Genomic DNA, 21,133 nt, shown 5'->3' with positions numbered 1-21,133 from the left:
TCCACCTAGTTTACATCTAAGATGAGAACTTGAGGGAACTCAGTGTCCATGCAAATTTTTGTCTATATTTATATTTGTGTACATGCACACATCTTGAAATCTGTTCCAGTGTTCAATGTGAGTTATTTATGTGTTATTATTACTGTTCCCACTGTTTCATTTTCTCTTCTTTTTTTTTTTTTTTGGTTAATATGGGGTAAAGAGATCTCTGGAAATAGTATTTACTAGATAGGCCACAAAAAGCACAAAACTGTATAGTGGTTCAATTGCATGAAGGTATGATCTGTGTTTTACTTTCCTGTGTTTTCCTGAGTGTAAAGAAAGCATTAAGTCTTAGTTCTTCAGACCCATTTTGATAAAGTAGAAAAAGTAGAGCTGACTTATTTTTTTTTTTTTTGGTATGGAGATGATGTTCAAGAAAAGCAAAAGGTGGCAGCACTATAATATCCATAGTGAATAATCTCACAAATTTTAGATTGAAAATAGTTTGTTTCAAGGTCTGATAGAAGCAATGCACAAACGATCCTTAATCTTACAAATTTTAGATTGAAAATAGTTTGTTTCAAGGTCTGATAGAAGCAATGCACAAACGATCCTGTGTTCTTAACTTGAAATTTATTAATCACCAATATGTTTTTCCAAATTGACTATAATTTTTGAGCTGCTGGATTTCTCTGCTACTTTTTTTTTCTTGCAATAGGGAAAGAGAAATGAGCAGTTTAGCTTTCAGTTTCGCATGGAAATTGTTAAATGTTAATTTTGACTCAATCTATTGTCTTTTATTTCGTTTTATTAGTGTAGAGCAGGAGGTTTCTTATATTCCAGTATTCAGTCTAGCATGGCAAAATACCAGCAGATGTCCAATTATAGGGTGCCCAGATTGGGTAAGTTTGCAACAAGATGTACATTATTATAAGGGCTGTTATCGCCTGAGCTGGGTGCCACTAATAAACTGTCCACTTTCAGCTACTCTGTGTTCCCTTTGTTTTCTGTAACTTATACCTCCAACTAGTGATGACATAATCCATTGTTGAATGAGGACCCATTGCAGGTAACAAGACCCTCATGGAAAAATTTTCATTGCAATGTTGAGCCATATGATGGATTGAAGAATTATATTTGAATTACCTGAAATGTATATGCAGCTTCTAGATGGCACTTTAAATCTGCTGGGCTCTAGCTGTGTACTTAAAAAAAAAAAACAGAACAGCTTTATTGAGGTATAATTTCCAATGCTATACAATTTACCAGTTGTAAGTATACAATCCATTGATTTTTGAATACATTTATAGTTGTGCAGCCATCACAACAGTCCAGTTTTAGAATAGTTCTATCACCCAAAAGATCCCTTTTGCGTGTTTGCTGAATCATACATAAACAAAGTTTAGCACAGTTGCTGGTATACAGAAGATGATGGAAAAGATTAGAGCACGTTTTGTTTGGTTTTGTTTTCAAGAGTAGAGTTATATTTGATTCTAAGCTCAGGAATCTTGTGATAATGTATTAAGTATGTTATGTCAAATATCATAATGACATGAAATTTAACAATGTGGATTGGGATTAATATTAACATGTAATAGAGTCTGCTGTTTCTATAGCAGTGCTGTAGAATAGAAAAATAATGTGAGCCACATAATATATGTAATTTAAAATTTTCTGGCAGCCACATTAAAAAAATTAAAAGAAACAGCTGAAGTTAATTTTAATAATATAGTACATTTCACTCAATATATCCAAAATATTATCATTTCAACATGTAATCATTGTAAAAATCTTTAAGATAGCTTACATTCTTCTTTTATACTAATTTTTTGATTTCTGGTGTATATTTTACTAATTTGGGCTAGCCACATTTCAAGTTAATTTTAATAACTTTTAATAACACACAGTTCTATATTAATCTGTATATTAATTTGTCTTTCTATAATATGAAGTAGAGAATTTCATAGAATCACTCTCTTAAATACAAAATCTTTTCTGGTCTCTGAAGCCTTCAGTGCTTGCTAAACGTGGACTCCTTAACATTAGAAATAAATCAGTTGTAATTGTCAGTAAAATAAAAATTACAGCCCCAAAAGATTTTCCTTTGAAGATAATTAACTTTTCATAGGGCAGTTGATGAAATGAAAGAATATAATCTGCCTTGTAGTTATGTGGTTGATTATTTTCTCTGGCTTATAGCTAGTTTGTATTAGAAACACGTGTATGCAGGAAACACTTGGCATAGTACTGTTTTCAGTACATGATACCTATTTTTTTAAGGAAATTAGTTTCATACAAGAAAAAAATAATTTATCATAAGTGATACTTCTGCATGAAATATTAGTTTGTATTGATAATCCTTGATTAATCCTTGAAGTTTAACACAATACTCAGCAAAAATAATTATGAGAATTTAGTGTTCTGCAGTTATGTATAATATAAACTGCTAGAATATTAAAGACATTGTCAATGTTAAAAATCTCTTCATTTCACTGTTCATTGAGGTTGGATATATTTGAAACTGTAGATTTCTATATGTAAAATTATCTCCCAATAAAAAAGTCCTTTCTTACCCTCCTCCCTCTTTCTTTCCTATCTGAAGGACATTTTATCAACACTGAAGTTGAATTAAGTTAACCTCTCAAGCTAAAAACTCTGTTATGGAGGTTGCCTCTGGAGAAGATAGGAAAACATTGCACAATTTAAACTCCTAATGTCTATTGAGCTTTTAGGTATGAGTAATTCCCTTTGATGTGGATAAAAGCTTTACCTGTTTATTTAAGAGCACACTAGCATTCTTAGAATCAGTTGTTAAAATCCAGTTTCTTTTAATTAAGTGGATACTGTAGCTATCCCAAACCTATGCATAAATTAACAGAACCCAGAAAAGCTAGGGGACTTGACCAGGTGGCCATTAGACCCTGTGTTGTATAATTACTTGTCCAGTCTATCTCCCATGCCTTTCTTATTCAAATTCCAGAAGTAGAGGTTGGTGGGATCTGAGCTTAGGAGAAACATTAGATTAATCCCAGAGCACAGGAAATTGGAATTATAATTTCTGTATTATTTTGTTGTTTCCGAAGATTTTACATGTATGGTTAAATAAAAATTCATCTCTTGCAATTCAATAAAAGCTACACTATATATAGATTTTATTTTTAAGAAGTTTATATTTCTTTTATGGGCCAGTGTGTAAAGCTGGAACCTTCATTAAACTAATGAGAGCATGCATTAATATAATAAAATGTGTATTTATTTTAAAATATATATGAAATATATCAGAATAAAATTTCTAGACGCTTGTGTATTGACCATTTATACTATCTAAGTTGCTTTAACCTTATCTGAATTTAAAGTATGTAGTTTAGCTTCCTGAACTTTTTTTTTTTTTTAACCAAAAAACAGCCTTTTTAATATTTTGATTCCAGTACTTCAGTTTTTTTTATCAGGAAGGCCATTTAAGGGATATAGCCCACCATACTGCTAGAAAGAGAAGTCCAACTTACTTTTTAAAAAGATAAGCAGTTTGCGTTTCTTTGTACGTTCCTATCTCATCTTAGTCTTTTAAAATGGAAATAATGTGTATAGCTTCCTGAACTCTTACAAAAGAAAAATATAAACTGGAAAATTAAGATTAACAATGCATATGCTAATCTCCTGCCAATGTCTCATATAATATTAGCCACAATACTGCTGAATTTTGATTTGCTGTTATATAGCAAGGATGATGACATATTATGCTCTTACTACTGTAACATATAGGTAAGGTTTATTGTATACATTTTTAAATAATTGTACTAACTTGATTAGCAATTGTAGTGATGATTTCCTTTGGAGTTGAAAAAAGGTGGAAGTGATTACAAAGGAACTGTTGATCTATATTATAAGAAAGCAGTTATGGATGCTGTGGGAAATATGCAGTAGAAAATATGACTATTAAGTGGTTTAACAAATAGAGAGTCGGGAATTCCCTGGCGGTCCAGTGGTTAGGACTGATTGAACCTGCTGAGGGTTCAATCTCTGGTCGGGGCACTAAGATCCCATAAGCTGTGTGGTGTGGCCAAACAAACAAACAAAAAACAAAAACAAAAAAACACAAAAAACAAACCAAATAGGGAGTTATTTTCCTCATTTAATAAAAAATCTGGATGTCGGTAATTATTAGTATTTATCAACTCAAGGATGTCAGGGCCAGTGTTTCTACAGTTCTCATCTTTCCCTCAGATATGATAAGGTGACCAACTAGCCCTGGAAATTACATGTGCATTCAAGTAAAGAAGAAGCAGGGGAAGGCATGGCACTACTCATCGGTCTCTTTTATCAGGAAAGTAAAAGCTTTTCCAGAGCCTCCAATAGCTTTTCTTTCTAGTAGTCTGGGTCACGTGACTACCACTAGCTGGGAAGGCAAGTATTTCCAGCCTCTTGGAGAAAGGGTTGGTAATGACTCTGGCTAGCCAATCATAGCATCTCTCAGTGGGTCACCTCTGGAAAGTGAGTATAGAGCTCCTTTAATTGTCAATAGGAAAATGATAGACTTACAAAATAGAAATGAAAATAGCAAAGTAGTCCTTCACTCCTCCATGAAACATTTATTGGGCCCCTTCTATGTGGCAGATTCTACATAGCTGTCCGTAATTGAGGTAATGAGGTGATGGAGCTTCCTCGGAAGGTTGCTAATTAATGGTTGGTGTCACATGGCGTCCGATGTGAATGACTTATGTCTATAGTATACCATTTCTACTCCTCTGGGGCAAAGGGTCCACTATGGATGAAGACTTCTAGGCCAGGAGATGACAGAAAATTGCTGGAAAACATGAACTGCAAATGTATCCCAGGAGATAGAGGGTGGATCCATGTTACTTGTGTTATCTGTACAGGTGATTAGTGGGGTGTAGTATTCTGCCAATAAAAATTATGGAGGAAGCATAGTGTACAAATACCAAAATGGGCTTTTTACTCATTATTTGGATGGTACTGTTCTTTTTCAGGAGCTTTACCTTCCTTCTTAGGTTTTGCTTTAGTGACATTCCTTAAGTACAAGCAGCTGGTTTTTTATTAAAGGAAGTAGTCCAGAGATTGTGCAAAACCAGGTTGAAATAAAAAGATGTTTCATATAGTCAAAAATGGACTTGCAGATGGGAGAGGTTTTTGTTTTTCTCTAGCATTTCCCTCAATTCAGAAGTCATTGTTTAGGTGAGGATTTTGGACCTAATAGTAGTTAGTAGCAAGCTGCAATTCTGAGAGTGAACCTCACTGACATATTATGCCTTCCCCTCAATATGTCACACAAATGTTTGCTAACTGATTGGGTGGCCAAGCTCAAGAAAGACTTTTAGTTCTTTTTACAACTATTGTTGCTAACAATCAGCTTCTTAGGAGGGAACATAAAGGTTTTTCCCTTTCATTCTCAGGTCCTGCAGGTTTGAAAGCATCATCATGAAGGGACCACTGAATATCATTTGGCCCGACAATTCCACATTAGGATTATTTCCTTAGGATAGATTTCCCCAAACTCAGAAAAAAGCTTTATGTAGTGTTAACTGAGAAAAGAAAAAGAATTGAGAATGGATTATTATGCAGCTATCAAAATTGTTTCTGAAGATTATACAAAAAATGCCTGCTGTAGTGGTAGGTTGACATAAAAAAGTTACAATATGATTAAAGTCTGTAAGAAAAAAATAAACTAATGCTAGATTTTTAAAAAGACAATGCTTGTCTTTGGAAGGCGTTCTTATGGTAATCTACTTTTCTGTATTTTCATATTTTTATAATGAAAATCAATTTTTATATGAATCGCTGCATTGACTTTGTATCCAGTGAATTGACTTCTCAGTCGTGAGAGCACTGGACTAGGAGATGGGCAACCCAGATCTCTTCTCTTCTCAGCCACTAACTGCGATCTTAGATAAGTCATTACCTCTCTGGGTGTTACTTCTCTTTAATAAAATGAGCTTGTTGGGTTACATGATTACTAAGATCCCCTTTTAACTTTATGATTTTATGACATCACTGTATAATATTAAAAATGCTATGAAACTCAAAGTATAATGTTGCCTGAGAGAATGGAAAACCAATCAAGAAATGCTTCAACTCCATATTTCAGATATAAGGAAAATGCCCATTGTGTCACTCTTGAATTGTGCTAACATTTCAAATCACGGAATGCAAAGTATTGGTGGGCTCTTAGATGATTTATTATCATACCATACATGCAAATTGCTTTACAAGTTTCCCAGCAGTAAGGTGTATGCTTCTTTTGGCATGCTCTGACAAATCTGAATGAACTTACACAAAGCAACATTGGCCCTCACTAAGGTCAATTTCAACAGTCTCCCAACATCCATTTTGCCTCAAGTCACATATTCTTCCATTATGTTCCTGGGAAACACCAAAAAATGAGCATGTTTAGTCATTTACTTGGGTTGTCTAACCTGAGTCCAAGAAGAAGCCAGTTGTCTGTGGCTGTCATGTTGTCTGCCCCAGGCTTTGGGCAGCTGAGAGCCAGTGACTCTGATGTGTCCCATATGCTGGAAGCAGGGACTGTCAGTCACTGCCATTGAACAAAACAGTAGCAGTCAAAAGCAAATGGGCATGATTTTGATGAATTCTCTATAAACATTCTCTATATTTACATTTATGGCCAGGTCAGACTTACATGTTTACCTAAAAAATACTGTAATATATCTTTGTATGAAGGAGTCAATAGCACCATTTTGACAGGTTTTAAAAATGAAATGTTCACAGCTCCTTTTCCAGTACTTTTCAATCAGAAATTGGGAAGGCAGCCTATAATCTTGGCGGTGTAAACTGCAATATTTACACTTTTTCTTTGTCCTCCAAATCCTACATGCAGTCGTTTTTGGCTGATGATTTGCAGTCTAAACTACTGGAGATGTAGGTTTCCTGTATAGAGGGGTATTCCATTATCTAATCCTTCAAGCTGCTATTGAGCTGCTTATGTCCTTTTAGTCCAGAAAACTTTCGACAACGCAGCAGTACAGATTTCTCCTCTAGGAAAAACTAGAAAAGACATACCAGATACTGTCACCTAAGTCTGAAAACCCTAGTAAGAAGTATTCCTTTCTCAATACCTGCTAAGTTGTATTTTCTGTACCCCTACAGTATCTCCACGTCTTAACTCCTCTTCCATCACTCAGAAGATGGTCAACATTTGTCCCTTCCTTCGTTTCATTTGCCCAAATAATATAGCCAGTTACTAATCACAGACATTATCTGAAACAAGCAAAGTGGCAAGACAACTAGAAGTATATATACTGTGATCTGATTATGTTTTTAAAAGTTTCTTGAAGATGGATGTAAAATACTGCCTGCAATGAGTGATATAAAAAGGAAATTATAGAGAGGTGTATAAAGGGGCAAAAGGGAGAGATGGAGACGAAAGGACTTCACAGGATCGGCTTGAAATTTGGGGAAAGCAGCTCCAAAGATTTTAAATTTCATTGTCTGAGGCTTAGCACAGGTTGTCTTTTGAAGTCTAAACTTTCAGGTATAATTCTATCTTAGATCCTGCGGGAATTGCCCTTTCAGGTCAGATAATTTAAAAGGTTAAAATAACTGTGAAAGAAGTAACCTTGACGTGGCCTCCACTGGCAAAGCTTTAGCAAGTAGTTAGTTAGGTGATTTTCTAGTCACCGGGAGTTATTCAGATACTGGAGTTTTGCCAAACTTACTCAGATAATCACTATCTTCTTTTACTCTGCTTTGTCAGTGGAGATCTCGCCAGTGCAGTTTTTGCTTTTCGTGACTGAGGCTTTATTTCAACTGGTGACTTGCAAAAATGTCTTTGATGTGTTGGGTGATTTTTATTCTGCTTGGGGACACACCAAATTAGCCACGTATGTAGGAGATCACAGAGGGCTACATGCTCTGAGGAAATGCTGCACAAATGTCTACCCAGAGTAAGAAAGGGGTGAAGAAGCCTAATTCAACTTTGCACAAGATCTGATACTCTTATGCAGACTTAGCAACACTTCCCTGCAGATTTCAGTCTTTCACACCCAGCATTGTTCCTTCAACACATTTCTCCACTCTGTAGATTTCTCAGCCAAATGTTCTGCCTTCCTCCTCCCTACCTGCAAAGGTTCTCCCCATCCTTTATATTTAGCTAATATTTCCAGGAAGCTTCCCTTGATCATTCCAAGCAAAGGGGAGCTTTTCCTGCTTTCCATCCCTGGAGGGCTTACTGCCTGCCTAGATTTAGCACAGGCTATATATACACTTGTTTTTTCTCTCCAACGACAAAGCTCAATCCTAGAGGGTAGCATGGGTTTAATTCAACTCTGACTCTTTCATTGTACGTAATTGTTTTTCAGTGAAAGTTTACTGAGAAAATGGGTCCCTGGCATGCGCTGCTCCTAGAAAGCTTCAGAATCACCGAATCATCTCCTTAAAGTGTGCTTGCGATGTAGGCCTAATATTCCCTAAACTACACTGTTTAGTTTCTTATTCTGGGAGGAAAATTAGCTACTGGCTTTGGTTTACTCATTTCTAAGGGAAGCTGGTGACCCAGATATTGAGAGAAATTTAAAAATGATAAGTTTAGTCCATTAACAACTGCCTTCAAACTCTGAGCAATCAAGAAAAATGGGTAGGTGGGAATGTGGCATCCTAATCTACATTTTACCTTTTCCCTCTTCCATTCCAGTAAAGTCTCCCTCCTACTCACATCAACCATGAGGAGCAGGCAGACGATTCATCTCTTTTTTTCCTGAGTTCTATAGTGTATCCAGTGGCTACATCATATTGATTGCTGCAACAGTTTAAAGAAAACAATATATTATTTAATTAGAGTCATGATATAATTTTAGGTATTCCTAATAATAAGCTGATAATAGGTTTTCTACTCAATATCTCATTTGTAACCTTTTGGCTATAGATGTTCAAAGTCAAACACAAAGGTCATGCATGCCTACATTCTCAATATCTGGGCCACCTGCTTCCCTTAAGGCAAATATTGTGGAATGAATAATTTCTCTGTGACAGAAATAGACTAAGAAAAGGGGCCCTCTTGGATTTCTAAATATGTAAGAAAAGGAAAGGAAAGCATTTGCTCAAGGCCTTCTCTTTCCGAAGAAATGAAATATATAACACTCAGAAAAACACAGGGATTGGAAAGTAGCTTTCTTACATTAAAAAGTTGGCTATTTGCCTGTTTCCTGAGCTATTGATAAGCAAGTCATTGTCATAGAATGCCACATAATAAAGCATGTTATTTCCTAAAAATGATTAAATGAAAATCCAATTGGTATAAATTACTTGAAAATATTCTGAAGGATTCAGAACCAAAGGGGGCTCTCATTTCTTGGCTTACTAAGTAACAGCTGCAGATTGACTTAAATGTGGGCAATATAAAATGTCATTTACATGATTTTAAATAAAAGGATCAATTTTCTAAAACATGCTTGATGTGCTAGAAATCTTTCTAATTCCTCTCTCTTAAACAAGTCAATTCATACTCTAAACTTTTCTTTTCAGGAATGATGCAATTTTGAATTTTTAGTTCTCTAGGGAAATTTTACTGTTAAGTTGTACTTCCAGCAAAATTATTGTTGAGACCATCTGCACAGAAACAAACCTCTCCTAACTTCCTAAGAAGCAAATGGGATAAGAACCCTAAGCTAAGGAGAAGAAATCTGGAGTATGGGAATCTGTATTCCTAGATGTTACCAAAAAGGCAGGGTGCCATGAAAAACCAGGGTCATCAATTTTTTTCTGTAAAAGGCCAGATAAACATTTTAGGCTTTTCTGGGCCATACAGTCTCTGTTGAAACTACTCCACTCTGTCCTAGTAGCATGAAAGCAGCCATAGCCAATGTATAAATAAATGAGCATGGTTGTGTTCTGATAAAACTTTATTTATAAAACAGGGCTCTGGTGGATTTGGTCCGTGACCCATAGTTTGCCTGACTCTTGAAAACTGATCTTTGGAGATTTAACTTTATTTCCTTGGGTAGTTATGTGGAAATTACTTTGTAAAAATGCACATGTAAGTTTTATGTGTATATCACAAAGACCATAGATAAAAGAATGATTGGCATTCAAATAAGAAAGAGTATAAACATTAGCCCCTAACTTGTTTACTGATAATCCCTTTTGTCTGTCACCTGTCTGCTGTTCCCACTCAGTAAACTCAGAGGACATTTTAACATGTCAAGGGAAACACAGCAACATCAGTCAGACATGGAATGCACTACTACTATTATTATGTTGTTTGGACCTAACTACTTAAAAAATGGGCATGTTTGTTAGGTAATTCTTTTGGCTTGGTAGGTAGGGGGTCATGAAAATATTACTGAAATTAAGGGTGCATGAATATAAACATTTTGAGAACTTGTGAAATAATAATCTTGACAATAAAAATCATACTCGTGAATATGCTATTTGTATGTACCGTATATTAGCTGCATGATAGGCTATAAAAATAGGTCAAGTTAAAAGGAGGCAGTTATGAGATGACAGTTGTCACTTTATAGTCATTCTTACTTGTATCCTTTACAAACCAGATTAACTACCATATATGTATCAAGGAAAGGACAAAGAAAGGACAAACTTAGTAAATTTTTATCATCCACAACTGATTGTCAGAGTGAGAGAGTGCTTAGGGAAAACAACAGCTTTCAAAAATTCTAATATGAAGCCTGTTATATTTGAGTAGCCCAAAATTATCTTTTAAATGGAAAATAAATATTATATAATCTGACTGAAGATTAAGTATCTGTCATTTTTAACACAGTGAATCACAGAAAAGACTACACAGATATAAATATTCCATATCCATGGGTATTCCAGGTCAGTTTTCAAAATGTGCTGAAAACAACTAGTTAAGAACAGTATGATTTTGCTGTCTTAGCATTGCTGTTTAGAGTTTCAAACTAAATTCTGGGCCACCAAGGACTCTACATTTCTTCAACCAGTCTGGGATACTCTTTCCAGGATTTTAGAGGACTTCAAAATTCGAGAGGGCAGCTTGATGGCCATAGGGATGGAACAAAACATTGATCTGGGACAAGTGGTAGCAAACCAAGTCATGGGAAGAGCAAATGATTGGTGAAATCTCATTTTCCATTACTGACTAATGGCACTGTACCAATATTCAAACAGTATCACTGGAAGACGTGTTTCCCATTTGGCTCATTTGAGCTCAACCAAGTCACATGCCTTGAGTCTTCACTAGAGCAATGTCTGATTCCTGTCAAGGACTCACATGGTCCACTCTCATGGCAAGGCTTCCTCCTTGTCCTAGGTAGACCTCTGGGCCAGGTGACAGAGGAAAGACAATCTTGAAGGAAGTTAAAATCACACAATCAAAGCCTCTAGAGTACACCACAGAGAGTGTGTGAAAATTAGAATTTTAAACAAGCAAACATAAATTAGTCAAGTTTGTTATTGCTCTCCAAGAAAAGTATATAAATGGTTGGGCTATGTGAGCTGAGACTATATTATCTGATCTCAGGTGATATTTGAAAGTAATGATGACAAAAACTGGCCCTTAACAGATCAGGATATAGAAAGAAGAAATGCTGAGCTTGGTTACTATGGGTGGATAGCTGATATCTCTCCAGTGACCTTTTAGGTTCTTTTTCTATTTGTCAAGGAGCCAGAAACTCACCCTGAGTTGTGCCGGGGAAGAAAAGAACTTTGAAAAAGTTTCATAGAAAATTATTGGTTACATTTCTGCTTAACATGTGGTTATGAATACTATAATACCAATATTGAGATTATATGTGCATAAAAGTTAAAAAAAAAACACTGAAGACACACACAGAGTCTAACCAGTAAGCAGTATTTAACCAGTAAATGCTCAAATGTTAGCAACGACCTTGATCAGAGACATATCAGTGCTGAACATTAAGGAAATTTGAATATGACCTAATAGGCAGTAATTACAAGGATATTACAAATCCTATTATGTAAGTAGATGTCTGAAAATTTGGCACCAGCTAAAGTAGACCTAGATAACCAGACTGAATACTCCGCAATGACAAGTAAATTACATAATGGCACTGTAATTATGTAATTGACTCTGCTCAGTATATTTATGTCAATTTATGTGGAGTCAGCCTCATCAAGAAAAACCTAGTGCTGATTCACTTTTTTGACTTTTTTTGCATTTGCTTTGCAAAGACAATCCTAAAACAGAATAAATGATTTACTGATTTTATCCTTTGCCTTTTTTGGCATTTACTTCTTTTATTTTCTGATTTGAAAGGCAACCAGATGCTTCTGTGAAACAACTGAATTATGAAACAAAATGGCTTTCTCTAAATTTTCAGTCTATAGGCAATCTTCAGGCAGTTACCTTGCATGTGAAACTGGAAATAGGGATTGCTAAACATTCTAAATTACAAAATATGTTCAAAATACTATGTAATTGAGGTCACAGTAAAAGGCAAACTGTTCCTTTCTTTTAAAGTCTGCCACTAAAAATGGCTATAGAACCTTGAGGATTATTCTAAAATAGCAGTATGTAAGAAAATTCCAAAAAGTCTTTTGAATCCATGTGTAATGGCAGAGTTGATTAAACTCTTCTAAGGAAATATAAAAAATGCCAGCGGATGGTCATATTCTCATTTTAAGGATAACTGGGGTGATATCATCCTTATCATACAGTCTTTATCATGCAAATTTGGTATATTTCAGAAGATTTCTATAAAGGAATATTGCCTGCAACACAAGGATGGTGTCCAGCCTTGTTGGTGGCCAGGCCTACAAAATCCCACTAAGATTCTGTGTGCAGTCCTTCCTGAATGAGGACACATGGTTCGCCCGCAGTAGATTTTGGTATGTGAGAACACGATTGGCTTCATGGCAGTACTCAGGAGACGCTAGCCTGTAGTCAAGATTCCAGGGCCCAAAGAGAGGAACTGTAGCCAACAGACAACTTGCCAATGCCCAGGAAAGTTCTCTAACAGTCATGCTGGGAAACACTTCTCCTCTGAAGCACATGAATAAGTAGACGTGGCCAACAGAGTTTTTACTCAGTCTATGACATTTCTGAAACATTTTCTTTTTGGCCTCCTACCAACTCATCAGTGTGGAAAACTGAGGCAGATCAAATCTAAGCATAGAAATTCGTGTGTCATTTTGCTTTGAAAGTGCTCTAGACCAGTGCTCTTCCAGTACCACTGTAGCCACTAGTCACATGTGGCTATTGAGCACTTAAAGGTGTAACATAATCCTTCTTTTGAAAACTTAGTACAAAAATAAAAAATTTAAAAGGTCTTGTTAATTTTTCATATTGATTATGTATTGGAATAATAGTATGGATATATTGGATTAAAATATAGTTAATTTTACCAGCTTTTTTTTTCTTTTTACTTTTTAAAATGTGGCTAGGAGAAAATTTTAAATTACATATGTGGTTTGTATCATCTATATTAGGCAGCACTTGTTCTAGACAATAACTTCTACAACCATATAATTCTAATTTCTACCTTATTTATGTATTCATGGACAAATGAGCTCTTACGGTTTGAGAAAAACCACTGGGATTCCAATTAGACTTTTTAAATGGGAGAAATAATTCAAGATTTTCCTTCTCTATGGCAAAATAGTCTGGTTTATGCTATGTATCTGAACTTATCTGAGAATAAAAATCAATAATGTAATAACTGTCATCTCTAAAATGCAAAATGTAATTTATTGTTTGCTGAAATTCCCTTAATTATTTGCTTTGTGACTATATTGTCAATTAAAGGAAACATTATGATATAGTTCATCAAATTAAGGTTCTATCTGCATTAGTCTACTATTATAAATAAGTAATCTTTGAGATAGATAATATATCCCATTTTAACAAGCAATATAAATGTTTACTGTTTTTTCAAAAATGTTAATTTAACTATCCTAACTTAAATAGCATCTCTGTGAAATCTTAGGTTGAATCGTTTGGCTGAAATGACCGATTTTTGTGACGCTTTGACTTGTTTTCCACTGAAATGACTAACTCAGTCACTTAGGCATTATCAGGACTTAATCTTTAACATACAAGTCAAAATTTAAAACTCCTGCTGATTTTTAGAGGGTGCAATTTACGGGTTAAAAAAGAGGAAATTACGCTCACACCCTCAAGTACTCACCAGGGAATAGGCATGTGTACTCATTTAAATGGGTAAATTCTTAAACACACACTGGCCTTGGCATTTGCAGTGCTCTTCACACTACACAGTCCGCAGGTCCAACCATTGCAATCAGCCCTGAGTGCTGGGATGATATAACCACTGACCTTGGAACAATATGGAGGTGGGCTGGGAGGGACAATGTGTTCTCATCTTCCTATTAGTATTGCCACTTTCCATTAAGATTCCTTTCCCTCTCTTCTTCCCTTTTCCAACATATGGGACACTTACCATATACGCCTCACCATATACACCTGTTAAGTCTCTTTGGGAAAAGTATACCAGGCAATTGGTCTTTTAAAATAGAAATCTTAATGCTTAGGGAAGAAGGCATTCTTAAAGGTTGAAACTAGTGAGCCCCTTATAATAGCTAAAATGGAAATTCTGAGAGAATAAAGAAGGAAGGAAACAGTAGAGAAGAAGATAAGTACTCTCTACTAATTAATAAAGATAAAATGAAACAAAAAATCTTTCTCTGAGTCCAGATGATGTGCCCTTAAGGGCTTTTTCCTCCACGTCAGTGATCTGTCTGGCCCCTATATTATGGAAGACAAGAAGTTTTACCTTATTTTCTTCTCATGAGAACAGTATTAAAGAAAGATTTGCACTTGGAAAGCAGAATGTCTCCAAGGTCCGATAGTCCCCAGAAACCAGAGGTTTAATTTAATTTTCTAATTTAATAGGTCTGAGGAAGAGCCAAAAGAATTTAAGATCTCTATTTTTGAGGAGGATTTTTATGTGATAGTCATTTTTATTCATAATTTTGGCCTGAAAATAATCCTTTTTTAAAATTAAGGAAACCTACTAAAATATGCTGCATAATTAATTTGATAAAAATGTTCATTTAAGCTCAAGCTAGAAATAAATCTGAGGTATTTGGAATTTAACTGATTTTTATAAGGGAAAAGTGTTTATATGAAAACGAAAGAAAATATTTTGAAAAAAAATCATGGTAATGTATTAGGTCTAATGTTACAGCTTCTGAAGAGTCTGATTTGAAATCAGTGTGTTTTTCATTGTTTCTTTTTGTTTTTGTTTACTAAAGTAAATTAAAAGCTGCATTGTCCTACATTTCTGGACATGGAAACTTTCAAAAATGCATTGTAAATTATGGGTGCTTCCATTCCAAGTATGAGAAAAAGATATACTAGCTTTTCAGAAATATCTTTAGTCCATAAGCCGTATATCTAAATAACCATCAGTTGAAGGAAAAAAAGGACTTTTATAAAAACAAAGGTTTCCTTACTAAAGTCAATAATGGATGATCTTACAATGGGATATTATTCCCACTCTATTCAGACATTTTGGCATCAGCCTTTGGTGTAGACTTTTCTAAATATCTGAACCTTGGTAAGTATAGAGTTTATCCATAAAAGTGTTCCTATCTTTAAAATTGTACAAGCTTGTGAATAAATTCAATTTTATCTGAAAAATGACAAGGAGTCAGTCTTTATTAGTCTAAGTCCCAGTCTTATCTCCTTTTCTTCACTAAATTTCTTTATTCCACCCCTAAATGTTGTCCATCAGAAGGACTTCTTGTTAGAGAGCAGGTGAAGGAAAGAATAAATTCCTCAGCGTGAGTTTGTAAAATAATTTTTTTAGGACTGTAAAATGGCAGAAATTTGTAATAGAATGTTTTTGGTTATTAGTAATATGATGTGTATAAATAAAGACAAGATAAAGAAAGCATTCTGCACACAAGCTTTAGGGGCATATGGTTTCATAGCCCTTAAAGTATGCTTCAGTTTCTTACCATTGTAAGTGGATTTTTTTTTTTGCACATACCATACAACTATAACCTAACCATCTTCTTGTAAACAGTTTGAACACATTACTGAAAAGACTGTGAATGTCATGGGAATACATCTTATAGCTCTACCTAGTATTAGCTGAGCAACAGTCCTTGTAAAGAAATCCGAAGGGTGTAGGCTGGCTAGGTTTTCAAAGCAAAAACAATTTGTTACTATTTACTTCAAATGTGTGCTACTGGTCCCTGAAAATGTATGTTTTTAAATGTTATGCTGTGTTTACTTGCAATTTCGAATTTAATTCATCAGTAGGTATTTGGTATCCATTACATACCATAGAAGACACTATTTTTTCATAAAGCAGTCACATGCATTGAAGTTAGGATTACCAACTGATATATATGTATTTTTTTGCACCTTAAAAACAGAACCACTATAATGCATATCATGCTTCCACACCTTCCTTGCTGAAGGACAAAATGCATAAAGTGCCAGGATTTGGCTCCCAGATGGAAGGAAGCCATTTAGTACTCTGGCAGGATCACATCATTCTGCTGAGCTCCAAATTCCAGAGCAGGGTTTTCTTGCCCTTCTTTGGGGGCTGCTGCTTCCTCAACAGTCTTCAGCTTTTCCTCCACTAGGCCCTCCTCTATTTCTGGGTCAGCCTCCTTTATCCCATCCTCTAATGCCTCGGGCACCATCTTGGTGGCCTCAGCAGCATTTATTTCAGCATCTTTAACTTCCTCTATGGCCTGCACCTTCATCAGCTCAGCCTCTGCCCCCTCAACTGCCACTTGGGCCCCGTCTCCTTGAATTTTCACTCCTTCTGGAATAGCTTTAACATCTTCATTGCCATCTTGTGTTGGAGATGGCTCTCGGCTGGCCTTCTGGCTCTCCTGGATGCTGCCATGGCTGCTGCTGGCGCTTCCCAACCGGGAAGAGGCCACCACGGCCTTCACTGCTGCCTGATTGGAAACAGAAAAGTGTCAGGTGTTACTTTCACTTAAAATCCCAAATCAGAGCTCAATTTCAATTTTGCATTTAGGGAGTTTGTTATTATATGTTAGTGTTTAATCTTTGAAAGTATATTATTCCAAGATTGTCTAATGAAAACTTGTTTGGAGAATGAACAGCAAAATATGTTTAATCTCAAATTAGCGTATTTAATCATCTGGACAACCAAAAACCTGAATAAATGCATTTTCCCATGGATTACCAATATTCAAAAATTTTAGATTGTGTTTCCCAAAGTATTTGTTTCATGGGACACTAGTTCCATGGATGTTAGTAGGCACTATGTAGATAAAAGAGTTCCACAGTCAAATTTGTTTGAGAAGTCCTGGGTTAAGTCAAGGTTGTTTAATCTAGTGTATTTCAAATTAATATGACCATGGAACCCTTCAGGTTTATTTAGTCTGTATCAGCCTGTAAGCGATTGCTGAATAGAACACTATTTTTGACCCCCAGCTGTTCTCTGAGATCCCTTGTATGTATAGCTAGTCCTAAATACCATTAAGTAAGAGAAAAGCACCTAATCTCTATTCCATATACATTCTATAAAAAGAGATATGTTTTGGTAGATAATTTTCCCTATCACTTGAATTATTTTAATTTTTACCAAGTATAATTATTTGCCTATGTAATAAAACATAGTTTTAAAAAATTGTTTCCCAATTTTGCATATTCAGAAAGTAGACAACTTTCTGAATAAATGTTTCCTGAACAATGCTGTTCAAGCAGTTCAGCCTTAATTAAATGAGAAGCAATGATAATGGATTTGTTTGGTGAGTAAAGCTCAACATACAACACATTTCCCTTTATTAACAGTGAATTCTGGGAATTCCCTGGCGGTCCAGTGGTTAAGACTTGGCGCTTTCACTAAGATCCCACAAGCCGAGTGGCGTGGTGCCCCCCCTCCAAAAAAACCCAAAAAACAAAAATCCCCACAATGAATTCTTATGCGAGGATAACAGAACTACAATTGGCTTTATGCCAGCAGTGTTGGGATTTCAAAGCAGGATTTTTCCTAGTACCACAGGAGATGAATAATAGTATTAGATAAATAATAGTGGAATTATCTTTTATCATCAAGATATGAGAGAAATCTTTTTTTTTTTTTTAAATAAAACAAATAAATGCCATCTAACCTTGAGCTTGCGCCGGGCATTGAATTCTTGGAGCTTCTTTTGAGCTGTATCCATGTGTACAAAATTGGCTGCTTTACCTGTGACCCACGGGTGCTGGAGAGCTTGGAAGGTAGTCAGCCTTTTCTTAGGATCCAACACAATTAATTTTCTGACCTGAAATGATAAAGAACCATAGTCTTCTCAGGGAGATTTTTATGGTGACCTGGGCTTGCCCCTCAGCTCGTGAACTTCTAGGTCTTATTTAATTTCCTTGGCAGTACACTAAATATACATTAAACAATTTTTTTAAGTCCCCAGAGGTCACCGTAGAGATGGCTTCAGGTAGCAGTAGCTGAGGAATCTGAGAGTGGTGTGCGTAGGCTACCTGAGAGCCCAAACTGGCGGACAGCTTGCCCACAGAGGTCAAAGAAACAAGTCCTGCCTTGCCTGTAGACTGGAAGTTCTTTGAATGAGGACCAGCATCTGAGTAATTCTCAGCCGCACTTCACGTCACTTAGAGTTCAGAGCTTAAAATACACATCAATGGAGACGGAATCGTTCATGCATCCATCATTCTTCCTATGGGAATTGAATGGCAAACAATAGGGGCAGTATCATAGCCCTTATGATTATACCATGAGTCTATCATGAAGTTAATAGCTCTCTCTAATCCCTTGAGGGTACTTGAAGGAATAAGCCAAGAGCCGGGGTGAAAGCCTATTTAGAATCAAAGTAAAGGTGTCAGTAGCTTGGGGGTATGATTTGCTTAAAGGACTGAATTCAAACCAATGGTAGCCCATTCTGGGAGGTTTACCCCTGCTTGTGAGGATAAGCAGACAATAATTTGCCAGGAAGATCAACAACCGAAATAATCCCCAGCCCTAGGCCCAGAAGGGGTGACCTGGAATGAGGCAGAGACTATTTGGAGTCAGGAAGCATGTTCAAGTCCTAACTTATTCAAAGTCTCTAACTACTTTTGTGACCTTAGACAAAGACCACATGTGAATTGGGTGACTATGGACACCCTCCTGGGCCCTTTCTTACATGACCTCATTTCCACCCTAATTCCTTTGTATCAATAAATACATTCTTATAGACATATAACATTAAAAAAAACAAAACAAAACTCATGTAACCCTGTCTATAACATTATCAATTAGTAACTATTAGCTCCAATTCATAAATGAGGGATGGAAGGAAGCTCAGAAAGATTTAGTGACTTGTGTAAGGTCAGACAACTCGTAACTGGTGGGGGCTATACTCAAACTCGGGTCTTAGAGTTTGTCTCATGGCCACTACACCATAGTGCTTCCAAGGTAGTCAGCCTCTCTGGGTTTCAGTCTGCCAATACGTAAAATGAGGGGCTTTGGATGATTTAAGGCATAAGATCTTTTCTAACTCTAATAACCTAAGAACTGAACACAGGCTAACAAAATCAGGCAGCTAGTCAAATGAAGAATGAATATCTGGTTCTCCTTTCACTTCCTTTTTGTAGCATTTGCAAAGAAATGTGTGTGTGGGGTAGAGACACTGAATTTGTAAAGGGCAGAGACGTGAGACTGCTTAGGCTTAAAATCAGAGAGGAGGTGGAGGGAGATAAGGATAATTAAGAAAAAGAATGCACAGTAGTAATACAAATTTGATAGTAGTCAGAGCTATCATCTGTTGAACACATATACTAATAATTTTATGTAAATGATACCTAATCCTTACACCATCCCTGACAGTTAGATATTTCCCTCTCATTTTCTAATCATCCATTTCCTCTTATCATTACCATCCTCCTCCTCATGAAAATACAAAGAATTTACTGAAAGCCAGTATGTACCAAAATTTTATATATGTCATCATTAATCTTTACATTTGAAGATATTGATGCACCGAATTATTAAGAAACTTGCTGAAGATTAGAGAGATCCAGTGACCTTGTCAGGATTCAAACCCAAAGCCTTGCCATTATCCTACGGTTCCTCTTATAGCCCAACTCCCCACTCATCGGCACCATAGCCTCTGCTCATGACAGAACAGATGCAGGTTTTGCTAATAAGTACACATTATGAGGCTCGATGATTGCTTTAGTTCTGAAGTTTTATAAATTTATTAACCAACAGGAGGTCTAGCTGAAGGAAGGAACATCACAGCTAACCCTCTTATCCATTTAATTTTTATGAGGGATAAAAAGAAATGGAAGGAGGACTAAATAATGGGGTTATTATTGAGTTAGTTGGTGGTGATTACTTAGTATGTATTATATCCCTTAATTCTTCTAAAGACCTAGAGATAGGTACTGGTATCATTCCAGAGAAGAAAACTAAAGCACAGAGAGGTTAGGCTAGCCCAAGGTCATACCTGTAAATTATAAGAAGGGGGGTCACTTGAATCCAGGCATGTCAGACTTTAAGAATCCTTGGTCTGTTTCCTGATTCATGGTTTCATTCAACAAATATTTATTGAGCCTGTACTTTATGTCCATATGGTACTAAGATCTGGGCACACATGCTTCACCCTCTCCCAGAGCTTACAATCTAATTAAGGAACACCTTTGAGCAAGTATACAGAAATGATGACCATTATGAAAAAGGAAGTCTAGGGGGCAGAGAAACAAGTGGCAAAAAGAATGAACCAATTGTGAGAAGAATGGCCTGCTGAAGACGAAATCTCCCAGAGAATGCCAAATGGCAGCCAGGGCTTGAAGATAAGAGTTACCTATGTAAAGCGGTGTGTATGTGTATGTAATGGTGGAGAGGAAGGAGGAAAGAACATCACAAAGCAGAAGAAAGAGCAATGGCCCATACCCAGAGCTACACTGATGAGGGACTGGAAGTCTAGTGCTCTGGAGGAAAGAGAGATCAAGGGAGAGTGATGTGAAATGAGTGGCACAAGAGAGGGTGACACTTATTTATAAAACCATTCCTCTGGATCCTGTGTGGAGAGTGTACTTGAGAAGAGCACAAGAAAAGGCAAGGAGACCAGATAGGAGGTTGTGGCCGTGAACCAGGAGAGGATGGGGCTTAGACTAGGCAGTTGCAGTGGAGGTGGAGAGAAGTGGACGGATTCAAGAGATGTATAGGAGTGTGGGCCCTGACATGAGGGAGGAGTTGGGATGACACATTCTCACATCACACACACGGCCTCTCTT

At 36.3% G+C, this 21,133-nt stretch overlaps 1 protein-coding gene across 1 annotated transcript in view; it reads right to left on the bottom strand.

Annotated features, from left to right (window-relative positions):
• Nucleotides 1-16,392: 16,392 nt before the first annotated feature.
• Nucleotides 16,393-21,133, bottom strand: part of CAMK4 (calcium/calmodulin dependent protein kinase IV) — a 216,827-nt gene continuing 212,086 nt past the window's right edge. Inside the window, exons 10-11 of the mRNA XM_061189506.1 lie at nucleotides 18,016-18,168; nucleotides 16,393-16,833 (exon numbers count right to left, since the gene is read on the bottom strand). Coding sequence (XP_061045489.1) covers nucleotides 16,393-16,833; nucleotides 18,016-18,168 — 594 coding nt within the window. The remainder of the gene's footprint in view (nucleotides 16,834-18,015; nucleotides 18,169-21,133) is intronic.

The sequence above is a fragment of the Eubalaena glacialis genome, chromosome 4, assembly GCF_028564815.1.
Source record: "Eubalaena glacialis isolate mEubGla1 chromosome 4, mEubGla1.1.hap2.+ XY, whole genome shotgun sequence".
Classification (NCBI taxonomy): domain Eukaryota; kingdom Metazoa; phylum Chordata; class Mammalia; order Artiodactyla; family Balaenidae; genus Eubalaena; species Eubalaena glacialis.
The sequence above is the reverse complement of the archived record's forward strand: the minus strand, read 5'-3'. Positions and strand labels throughout refer to the sequence as shown.